Genomic DNA, 12,252 nt, shown 5'->3' with positions numbered 1-12,252 from the left:
CCCTAATATATCGTTCAGTGTACCCTGATGCTCCTGAATACAAGGAGTTTGTTGAGATAAGGCTACATCCTCAAGCAGGCAAGTCCAACTCTCACCTTTATAAAAGAGCAAACAAACAGTGAAGGTAGTGTTTCCAAGGGATTAACCAAATCAACCAAAGCATTCTGAAGGTAGTGTATGTAAAGTTCCCACATCCCCATCCCCGACCCCACCCTCCCCTCCGGGTGAGCACTAAGCAGATTGCTAATGGTAAAGAAGTTGAATTTAAAAGAAAACGCCTCCAATTAAACCCAGCCAACTGAGGTTGTAACCACCATCTCTGAATTAAAAAGACCAACCATTCTTTTAAAAGTTTAACTTTTTCTCAAGCCAACTGGATCCAAGAAGAAAACAACAACAAAAAAAGGTATGAAATCCAATTATAAAGCAACAATCCAGATTTTTGTTTTATAAGTCTGGTACTGGAGTTCAAGGAAATGAGGGGAGTATGGAAAAACCAAACCCGATAAAAAGAACCGAAAGTCCATGCAGGCTCAAGAGGCAAAGCAGTCCACTTCCATGTCTGCATTCTTAGTGAGGTAACTTAATTCTCTATAGAATATTAGAGAAACATGCAAAAGGCCAAAAACAAAAACAAAACACAAAAAAGGGCTCTAAGCCGTACTGGGCCAGAAAATTTACAAATATGCAACATTCAGAGCACCCTTTTCCCCATGTCCACACAAGTCTCTGCTGAGCTGCCAAGGAGCATGTCCTGCACCCAGTGACTGAAGAGGAGTTGGGTGCATGCAGTGGGAGTTGAACAATGCCATAGTGCTCACCCAGTTTGTTAAGTAATTGGCACTCTACAACATCCCTAATCATCCTTTGACTCATTCGTGCTCTGTGCTGCCTCTCCCTGGGGATCTATCTCAAGCTTTACAGAGACATCTTGCCCCTCCGACCTCATTAATTTCATTTTTTTCTTTGGAGGGTTTTTCAAAGTGCCCAGCCTCTCTTTCACTTTATACTCCAGGGTGCTATGGGGGATCCCATAAATACTCTGAGCTTTGGAGACGCTCATTTTCCCATTCATCACCACAGAGATTGCTTCCTCCAATATCTCACTGTTGTACTGTCTGTATCTGCCTCTTTTCTTCCGAGGTTGCTTAGAGCCTGGATCTCCCTCCTGATCAGAGGTGGGATATGGCTGTCCAGAGGTAGATTGCTCAGCATCTGAGCCCCAGGAATCTGGTCCGGGATCCAGCAAGCTCCTCCTATTTTGTTTCGGAAGGATAGCCCTTAACTTTTTACTTAGCGCGCTCTCCGTTTGTGAACCCATCACCAAAGAGCTATAGCTATACTGGTCACCAGAACGGGACTCCCACGAAAGGTCCATGCCTCGAACTTGTGGTATCTTTAAATCCACAGGAGTTGAATGGCTCATGTCCTTTTTCCCATCCTGTTTAGTTTGAAGTGCCATTTTTTGAAAGGCCGAGTTTTCTGTAAGAAAAGGAAGGTCACTGATGTTGCTAAGTGCACCATTTCCCCTGAATTTCATGCGAGTGAAGTTGAATTCGTAGTGTGGTTTTGCCCAAGAAGCCTCCCTGGATAGTATCATGTGCTGTCCATGATTCTGCAGCCCAGACGGCCCGTGGCTGGCAGCTGTAGCATGCTGGTTTCTGCTCAGCAGTTCTTCGCTTATCTGCAGTGATCGAGCCAATGGAACTTTGAGAGATGTGGAGTGGCCAGACCCTTCCCTGGTTCCATCCTGCCAGCTTCTCGGGGGTACCCCATCACCACTCCGAAGTCCCTCTGCATGGTGCTGGCTGGGTCTCCCAGGACGCCTAATTGGATGGAAGGAAACTGATGTGAGCAGGACTTGCACAGGTAGGGAGGGATGGGTGAGGGGGCCACTCCTTTATTAGAAGGCCTTGCTTGGGTAACATCACTTTTGTGGAATTTTTATTATTTTTTTAAAGTCTCAGCAGTCAGTTTTTAAAAAAAACTTGTTCAAAAACAAAGAGAAGCTTTTTGGGCAAAGAAAAATGAAACCTGTCAGCTGGTCTTTGGTTGGGTTCACAAAATCTTGGAGCAGAAAAGGCTTCGCGCAAGTGTCTGAAAATAGCATCTTAATTATAGATTAGAAATAAATAGTTATTTGCCAGAGTTTATGCATGACCGTGTTACTAGTGTGACGTTACCACTAAACAAGTACAGTAATAAAAGAGTAAGCCAAGTGACAAATGCAGCAAATTCAACACACATACACTAACACATACACACACCAGCCACCTGCATTTTTTATAGGATGATGAGAATTCTGGAGGGTATGCATTCACACTATATTCGAGACTTCTCAGCAGAACTAAAAGGTGTTTGCTTACCTTGCATTACCCACTAGATTAGAAAACCTGAACTGATCTAAAAAATGCTGCACAATATCAGACTCCATTTTCTTTTAAAGCTATGTGAGTTTCATTTTGTTTAACATATTCCAAGGCAGGAAGAAGGAAGCACAGTGCAGAACTACCACTTATTATGCTACCTGTTTTCAAACTGTAGTAACTTGATTAATCAGAGAAAGAGTTAACCTAATTTTTCAAATGCCATTTGAAGATTAGGTAACTAATAACTGGCTTTATACACTTTTATTTTAAATCTTGTAAAACATTTCAACAAAGCATATTATACTTTATATATATTTGGTTCCTACCATGCCATCTTAAATAAAAACGCTCCTTCCTTGAAGACAGCCTTTACATGGAAGAGGTTAAGTCATGGAAAAGCAGAGGGAAGAAACTATGTTGTGGTTTATTTATTTATTCCATTTATACCCCGCCCTACGGCGAAGTCCCAGGGTGGCTTACATAATGGGGTTAAAAGCCCCATTAAAACATTACCATCCAAAAAACATAAAACATTAAAAACCACCATAAAAGCATCCCTAAAACTGTCAATAAAAATATCCATTAAAAATCCCCACCCCTCCCTCCCCCCACCCTTCAGCTGGCATCGATATGACAGACCCTGGGGGCCACCCACTGAAGGCCTGGGTAAAGAGGAAGGTTTTAACCAGGCACTGAAATCCATAAAATGTCGGTGCCTGGCAAATTTCTGCAGGGAGGCTGTTGCACAGCTTGGGGCCTGCCACAGTTTTGGTTTCTTTATCTTTTAGCAAATTTCTATTAGTTATTCAACTCACAAAATGAGCAGTGTCTCAATACAAGTACTCCACATAGCCTACATGCTAAAAAAATTCCTTGAATAGATGAATGAAAATGAATACTCCACACAGATACTAAATAAAATCCATACTAGCCTCAGGGAAATAAGTAAATACAACAGCCCTTTAAGCTTTCATTATGTATTTTGGCTACTTACACATCAGTGGACCAGTGTCCATATATATGAACAAACTGGCAACTTGCTAGATGGAGGACAGTTTCTTATGCCAACTCCTACACTAAAGGACCAAACTAGGCAAGATGTTGGGAGATCAGTGAATGGTTCTCCTGAGGGGTAAACCACCACAAAGTCCTGTGATTTAGACTGGGACTGTATCCTTTCCCTGTATTCCTGACTGCAAATGCCTCTTCAGAGCAACTACTGCCTTGCTTGGGAAAACTCACAGGCCACATGTATATTTCCCACAGGACTACATTTGTGGAAAGTGGAGTTAAAGGCTGAAAAAGCACCATGGGAGAATGAGTTCAACTCTCCTCCTTGTGGCTAGAAGTCAAATTTACCAGTTTAAAAATGCTTAGTATACTCGCTCACAGATCTCAATCATGCATCGAGACTGGCCTTAAGATTGAGCAAAACATGCTGATTTCTTGAACATGACCCTCAAAGGTTCCTAGAAAAACATGTTTCTTTTAAAAGCTAGATGTTTCAGAAAATGAAAGAACAGAAACTATTTTTTTCTATGTGAGCATTTTTTAAACTTCAGGAATTCAGGGTTAAGCTGAGTGAGGTATTTAAATTCTACCTTGTAGTTATGTTGTAGTGCTTTATAGGTTAACTAAAGCCAATGGCTGTCAGGAGCAGTTATTTTTAAGTAGCTAGAAATCCAACAATTTTAAGATGATGTAATTCTACAACTAAACCCAGCCACTGCATACTTACAGAGGGTTAGCTACAACATTTTAAAATTCAGTTATGACCCATTCATCCTACAATACTATCCCCAAAAAAATTAATCCTAGGAGATTTCTCCTTACCAACACAAAGACCTAAAGGTATCTAAATGCTAGTAATATAATAGTACTAGGAATGCTAAACTACTTTGTATATCATCTGGAAAATCTTCCCCAAACACAATGACAATTCTAGCATAAATCTAACCAGCCACAACAAACATAAACTGACAAAGTTATCCTAAAAGAGTTGTTTATACCACAAACTAATCAATATTATGCAGTTCCTATTCAGTCACCTTGTTTGCATTAGCTTCTTAGCCTGAACAATCTGATCCCTGAATGATACATTCCTCAGCAGCCCCCACATGACCACTTGTGGAAGCACATACAATTGCCAGCAGACTCACAATCCAGCAGGGATCAGAGGCAGGCACCATAAGCATGAACCAAAGTCTTACAGTGAGACCTATACATGTAGCTGCTACACTTTGCACAACTGCAGCAGTCTTTTTTGAGCGGTCACAATCATGTAAATCATAACCACCATTATGTATATCCCTCATGTGAAGGCAATGATTCATATAACTGATACCCTAAAAGATTACTGTCAGGGCATTAGTTGCCCTGACCACAAATGATTCCGGAGGCCTGGGGCTGCTGGCCAACATTTTAGACCATAGCATCTCATTTTAAAAGTTGGAAGAGCACTTCTATACACTTTGTACATCAGCTATATATGGCTAAACGTTTCTAAAGCTCATTTTATATTTGACTTGACTTCACATTTGAAAAGTGGAGAAATATTTTCCGTGCATGTATATAAAATACTCTAAAGAGTTAAAAAAAACACAGCCTATGAACACTGGGAGGAAGCATAAGTTTGTTGTTCCACCCAACTACAATGTTTTGAGCAAAGTGAACATAAGACTTTCCCTTACCCATTCCCAGGAGTAGTGGAGCAGCCAGGTGAATGGCTCAAGGAGGCGCTTCCTGCACAAGGGCTTTTCTTAGTAGACAGATCAAGCACTCCGTCTGCAGAGACATGAGAATCATTTAAGAATAGGAAAGCATGAGTAAAACCAAACACAAATGGGTGGGTCTGTACATGGTGAAAGACCCAAGTTGTCCTTAGGTCACTCATCTGAGAAAAAAGGCCCTCTGAATATTGTAGTGTTATCAGAAGAGTCAGAAAGCTTTCCCACAGCCAGAACAGAAATATTTAGGTCAGCAGTGCTAACTTCATGCATATTCTTAGAATATAAGCTGGAGCCCACAAAATCATGTGACTGGATGCCGAACAAACAAATACACATAACCCCTATACAATAATGCATTCATCACTGGTTTTAGCAGGACACTATTTTTTTCCTGCTTCAAGAAAGGCTCCTATATAATTTCCAAATCAATGAGCTTGTGGCAGCCATTTTCTGTAAGTAACAATCATCACGTCTCCTGGCAGACCACAGGTTAAATACAGCCATTCTTAGATCCTGTCCAATTTTGGAAGATACCACGTTGTTTGTTATTACTAACAACTCTTTCAAGGCAGCTAGCAATGCAGTGCAAGGACAAATCAGTTATCAGAGTGATCTGTCCATATCCACACAAAGTGATCCCCTCCCACTGTCACATTCATAAATGCCCATGACCTTCAAGCAGAAGGACTATATGAAATGCACAACAATTTATTTTTATTTATTTATTATTACATTTATATACCGTCCCATCCCCTGAGGGCGGTAAGACCTAACTTCAGCCCCATACGTATGGAACCAAAGTTAACTTCAAATACCCACAGGAATACAGTACCAGGAGTCTCTCAGTTAATGTACCATCTTCTGCAACAGTAAATTTATGACAGATATGTGGCTATGTTAAGTAACACCTCCTTTATAAAAAAATCTTATCCAGAATCAGCCTATTCATCTTTCAGGTGTCCCATATATGAACAGTTCAATCTCCATTAACAATTATCGGACAGCATGGGGAAGTTGGGTCACATTTACTGTCCATGCATTCATAAATGATAATGCATTAGTCTACAGAATACTCACATGAATGGAAAGGCTACAAAATTCATCTGCAAGTATTCAATACCTTTCAAATATGGTGTGGTTTTATCAGTGCTGAAGCCATTTCTATAAACAACATTCCCGAACTACAGCAGCAAAAAATCAAAAAATCAAAAATACTTTGATTTTGAATTTGCACTTTAGTAACTTAAGGGGTTCTTAAGCGCTCTCAAAAAGACCAATTTACTAAACCCTACATAATGGACACTTTTTGAGTTCTACCAGAAAATCAAAGACCACATTGATCTATCATGATCCACGTGACTTTTTACCTATGTCAGGAGAAAGACAAAGGTAAAATATTTTTTAAATGAAATAAAATACAGAGATATAATGGAAAATAATTAGTTTACTCTCACGACAAGTGCACCTAAGACACCAGACAGCACGTGACTAAACTTATTACAAAGCCTCAACAACGTTACCTTTTGATCCCATGTTCTGCTACCTTACTCCAAGACTAAATAACGAACAGCTAGGACCTAATTTTGAGTATGTTCAAGCTTTGGTTTCCCTCTCATGGTGTTAACAAACTTAGGGAAATTATACATATGATGAAAGGTGCTTTCACTGCTTATATTTAACTAAAACCAGCCATTTGAAATAAAATACTGAAGGTGTGGACACACTTAGTCAAGAAATTATTAAGAAGAAGAGTTGGATTTATATTCCCCCCCCCCCTTCTTTCCTGTAAGGAAACTCAAAGGGGCGGACAATCTCCTTTCCCTCCCTGTCCCCTCACAACAAACACCCTGTGAGGTAGGCGGGGCTGAGAGAGCTCAGAGAACTGTGACTAGCCCAAGGTCCGCAGCTGGCGTGTGTTGGAGTACACAGGATAATCTGAATTCCCCAGATAAGCCTCCACAGCTCAAGTGGCAGAGTGAGGAATCAAACCCAGTTCCTCCAGATTAGAGTACACTTGCTCTTGGCCACTACGCCACTTCACTCACAGGAGGAGTGAAGGATCATGCTGTGTTTTCAAATATTTAAATGGAAGCCAGAATTAAGAAAATCTCCTTACTAGAGAAAAGGCAAGAGAGGAAATTTGAAAACAACTTTGCTCACATTATTTATTTTTTTAAGTCTACATACAAAGCAAGGTGGCATTGAGATGAATCATAAACATCTTTCAACTCTAAAATGAACAAGAATAAATTAACATATTCATTCTCATTTAGAAAGGAAGATAATATATTATAATACTCATTTCCAAGAACAATGGGAAAATGTTATCAACTGCTACAGTGTTTTGCTGCAATCACTGTTTAAATACCTGATTGATAAGATTTTGTTTTTTTCTAAAGTATTTTTCTGGGATAGACAAACACTTTTGCCGGGGATCTACTACATGGTTGTTAAGTCTTCAGTTGCCATTTTGTGGATGTGTTTGCCAACCTGTGCCAGAATTCCAAAAGTGCCCGTAGGCTCAAAAAGCCTCAGCTCTTATGCTCTGCTCCACTCTCAGGTGCCAAGTTGTCATAGTATCTTGAAATTCCATTGTGATTCTTAGCAGTTTACTGTGGTATCTACAAAGCTTATTATAAATGCTTGGTGAGACAAGGTATAAAGGCCTACAGCTAAATACAATAAACTTTGACTGACTGAATACAAAGCTTATTATTTACCATCAGAATATGTTTATATGGCATAATGCATGTGTATAGGATTCTTTCCATTGGTTTATACGATCATTTTACACCATTTAAAGGTGACAGATTGTTCATTTTTAATCACTTGCTTTCTACCCTGGTTCCAATGTTCAATTAAACGGAGCTTTTTAAAGCAATAATGAAATTGGGGATAAGTTATCTCAGTTGTGGTGATAACTAGGATTACCCTCACCCTTACTTATACATGACAACTCCTGTCAATGCCGGAACAAAATTAGAAGAAATTATGAAGAGTTTAGGATTAGATTCTGTGGTAACACCAATTTTAAAATATGTTTATTAAAGTTCAAAACTCTGAAAGTTGAAAAATGAACTGATCTCCTTGCATTTGGACTGGTTCCTAGAGCCAAAGAAAATTTGTCAATGTCTGATATAGCGTGCATCATCTAAGAGGAATGCAAGAGGCTCAAATATATAAATTAAAACACCTCTGCAAAATTAAGAGCTCTGTTTAGAGCAAACAAAACTATTTATACTGAATTAGATCCAGTAAGACATTATTTCATATTTTACTTCCACTGATAGGCACTCTTTCCAACATATTTAATGACGTGGGCTATAACTTTGTGGAGGTTGGCAGTATGACATCAAGGTCACTATGAATTCATATAGCATGCTTTCAATAAAAGCTAGGCATATTACTGGTCAGTTTCATACATGTACACATCCCCAATACCTCTTACTCCTCAAACGTATGATCAACTTATGCATGTCCATCTTGAAACTAAAGTGCTACACAATTAGCTAATGGTGGCCAGTATACTGAACAGAGCTGCAAGATGCTTTGGTAAATACAAGTGCAACATCTATACCTTGTTCAGAGTCCAACTGAGACTTTCTGACAGTGAGGTCCAAGGGCGAGTCCTGGTCAGCCATGAGAAGTTTGCTGAGCACAGGGTTCTGAGCCGTTGCACCCACAGGGGATGAGGCGACCAGAGATGCTTTCAGCAGGCTTTGGTTCTTTGTGCTATTGGGCAAGCTGGAGTCCTGAGTAGAGCTAGTTTTTGAGGTATATTCAGCAGCAAACTGTCGGATCATCCGCTGCATGATCTCGCGAGCCACTAGGGGAATGTTGGGGTCTGAGACCCTAGGACTATCTAAGAGATAAAATATTTAAGAAGAAAATTACATACAGAACCATTTTTTCAGCAACACAATTAAGTTCACATATGTACATTTGTCAAGCAGCATGGTCAAGGCCATGGATCAATGCAGGCTTCATGCAGATATCACACCAAACTTCTGTTCTTGTTTGGCACAAACCTATATTGTTGGTGTGCTCACATGCTCCTTTCCCTACCACAGGATTTCCCAAAATATTCCTCATTTTCTAAGGCTTTAATTAAGCTTCATTTTTGCTGTGATGTCCCAATGTAGATATTAGTAAAACTGAAGTTTGTTTAGTTTTCACAAACTGGGGTTCTAAACCACAGCCTAAACCTAGTTAGGAATTATGGTTTGAGGGGAGGAAACAAACTCCAGAGGAAATGGTAAGTCCTGGGTTCAAATTCAGTGATGAAGTTCAGAGGGTGATCATAACCCCCCAAAGTTAGACAGACTGCAGAAGAGAGAAAGGAACCATGTAACCCAATCTCTGGGGTCAAGAAAGAACAAAAGAACAAATTCTTGGGTGAAGGAATGAAGAGGGATTAAAATATATTTATTTGTTCCATAGTTTCATAAAATCATTGATTATAACTATAGCACTTTTTAACAGTAGATTCTGAGATCCTTGTTAATGGGATTCTAATTCTGAATTATCAAGATATCACAATAAAAAGAGCCAATGAAACATAACAAATTAAGTGTATCATTTAGGAGGAACCCCTCCCCCTTCAAATCTCAGATTAGACATGAACTCATTATTTGCTTAGAAATAGAAATGAAGGCTATAAGCACAAATTTAAATTTTTTCCACTGAAATAAGAGGACTTACAAGTCCTTCAGCAGACTAAATGTCTAGTACCCAAAATACACAAGTTTACAGGTAAATTTTGTTAGATGGCACAGCAGAGTTGTAAAAGTCTGTAAAAGGGGGAAGAGCTGGAATACAGCTCTTCCCAGAGGAACCCCCCCCCCCCCCCGGCCGCCATTTTTTCAACTAAAAACTAGAACACTGAAAAAAATTAGTGCTTTCAACGTTATAAAGTTTTAGGTAATATACAAATATGTGCTGATAATACTATTGGAACAATATGAGACTGTGCTCAAGAATTACACTCTTTTGTTTGCTACAAAAATTGTCCCCGCCCTCAGTTACTAAAATTTAAAGTACAAGTACTAAGGCTCTCTCTCACGTACTATTTTTGCTTATAGAAAGCTAAGACGGTTTACATTTTTACATTCCATACATATACAAATGCTATTATTGCATGAAAAAATTATGTTATTAAAGCAGTATAAGAATTTTAAGTTGGATCAGAAAATAAGTATTACATGTATTTCATTTTTCCCTAGAGAGAAAAAAACTTAAAAGAACGATAGTTTTCTCCATGAATTAAACATTTCTAGACATTTTACATCACTCTATTAACACTGTTACTAACAATACACACAAGGGATCACAGATTAATGCATTTTTATTTGTCTGGTAAATAAGCAAACATTTTATCTAGAAAAATATCACTGCCATATTCTGATGTTTGTGATCAAAGCTTCTTTATTCAGAAATAAGTCCCACTTTAATTCATTTTCAGTGAAGAACTGAGGTTTTAACATTCTATTTAGGTTTAGAACCTCATCAAATAAGGTATAAGTGTGCAATTATTCCTGATAAATTTAGGGATAAAATACTAGGGATAAAAATTCAAAAACCAGTGGGCCCATGGTTTATAGATTCCTAAGAATGACAGATGCAAGCCTCTTCTAATTGCATCACATCCTGGATTCAACAAACATAGGCACAGATCAAATCACTATGTCACAACTGGATGAGATTTTCCAAGAACAATCAATTACTTTTTCTCAAAAATAGTATTTTATATCACAGTTACAACACAACTAGTTTACTTTTATTTGCATTACTTGCAAACATAAAGCCTTTATGTCATTACATCTTTATACGGTACAGAAGTCCAGAAAAGTTTTACTAAAGATTTATCACAGGCTAACCCAAGGGCAAGAAAAGACAAAAGGCATATCACAATTATTTTTTTAAAAAAACCTGGTAACTGAGCTGAAGTACTTTGGGACAGCTTTGAATGCAGCTTTAATTTTAACGCAACTTTCTGGACCAAAAAAACCCTTTAAAAATATGCACACAAAAACCTGCACCGATAACTCTAAAATTATAGTTGTGTGTTTTGAACAAATAGATCAAAATATCTGAGTGATATTTCTCAGGTTTTTACATATTATGTTAACACTATTATCTCACAGAATGGTATTAAACAGAAGAAAGAACAGGTAAAGGACCATCTCAACAAAGCCGAAGATCAAAAGGGGAAGGTTCAGTATTAAACTAAGTCCTAAAATAAATAGCAGCATCAAGCTCCAGTGATCCATGATCTCAGTAGAAGGATATCTTATATAGCTATGCTACTACACATTCTGCCCACTCTACATCCATTCCAATCTACTTGTCTAGACTCTGAGAGGGGATTCACCTTGGTCCACAGATGCTTTTAGCCAAGAAGCCCTAAATCTGAAGTGTTTCTCACTTGTCCAGAGAAGGCAATCTCACAATCGCCTAATATAGAAAGGAACCACTTTAACTGAAACAGGGAAAAAGACATATTTCTGCTTTTCCAAGCATTAAAATGAATTATTAAAATTGCCAGAGATTAGTGTTGAGAACATCTACCATATGCAAGTTGTTGAACAGAAATTAGAGAATTAGAGAATGATGTTTTGAGCTTCCTAAATATGTTTGAACTTACAGGGATATAATCAATTTTATAAATGCATCCCTGCTGGGGGAAAACCCTTGGTAGCTTTTATAGAAGAATCACATGTCTACCTCAAATAGCACTTATTAAAAAGATCAGAAAATACAACACACAAACGCATTACATTACTGTCCATTCTTTCACCAAGACCAACCTTTTCGATAGAAGACTGCATGGAGAAACTCTTCTGCTTGCCTCTCAAACCGAATGATCTTCGCTTGCTCTTGTCTAAGCAGAGCTTGGTCCCCAATTTCCAAGGCTGGCTCATCCAGACTGACTAGGTGTTCCTGTGAAAATATTTAATAAAAATCCAGTCTTTCCTTGTTTTTATTTAAAGTTGTCATTTTAAATATATAGTATAAAACACTTACTGTCAAGTCCCTTTTCCATCGTGCAAACCCACCCACTACTCCAGACTAAATCAGGGGGACAGAGATTAATAGAATGACTGTTGGATACATACCGTGATTGGTACTCTGAGCAAGGAGGACATCTTGTGGGT

At 38.6% G+C, this 12,252-nt stretch overlaps 1 protein-coding gene across 1 annotated transcript; it reads right to left on the bottom strand.

Annotated features, from left to right (window-relative positions):
- Positions 1-226: 226 nt before the first annotated feature.
- Positions 227-12,031, bottom strand: LCOR (ligand dependent nuclear receptor corepressor). Its single transcript, XM_048505214.1, has 4 exons — positions 11,905-12,031; positions 8,676-8,960; positions 5,060-5,153; positions 227-1,826 (listed from the first exon to the last, which is right to left on the bottom strand). Exons 2-4 carry the CDS (start codon positions 8,908-8,910, stop codon positions 857-859), a joined length of 1,299 nt encoding a protein of 432 aa, XP_048361171.1. The 5' UTR covers positions 8,911-8,960; positions 11,905-12,031; the 3' UTR covers positions 227-856.
- Positions 12,032-12,252: the final 221 nt, after the last annotated feature.

Source organism: Sphaerodactylus townsendi, linkage group LG08, assembly GCF_021028975.2.
Source record: "Sphaerodactylus townsendi isolate TG3544 linkage group LG08, MPM_Stown_v2.3, whole genome shotgun sequence".
Lineage (NCBI taxonomy): Eukaryota > Metazoa > Chordata > Lepidosauria > Squamata > Sphaerodactylidae > Sphaerodactylus > Sphaerodactylus townsendi.
The sequence above is the reverse complement of the archived record's forward strand: the minus strand, read 5'-3'. Positions and strand labels throughout refer to the sequence as shown.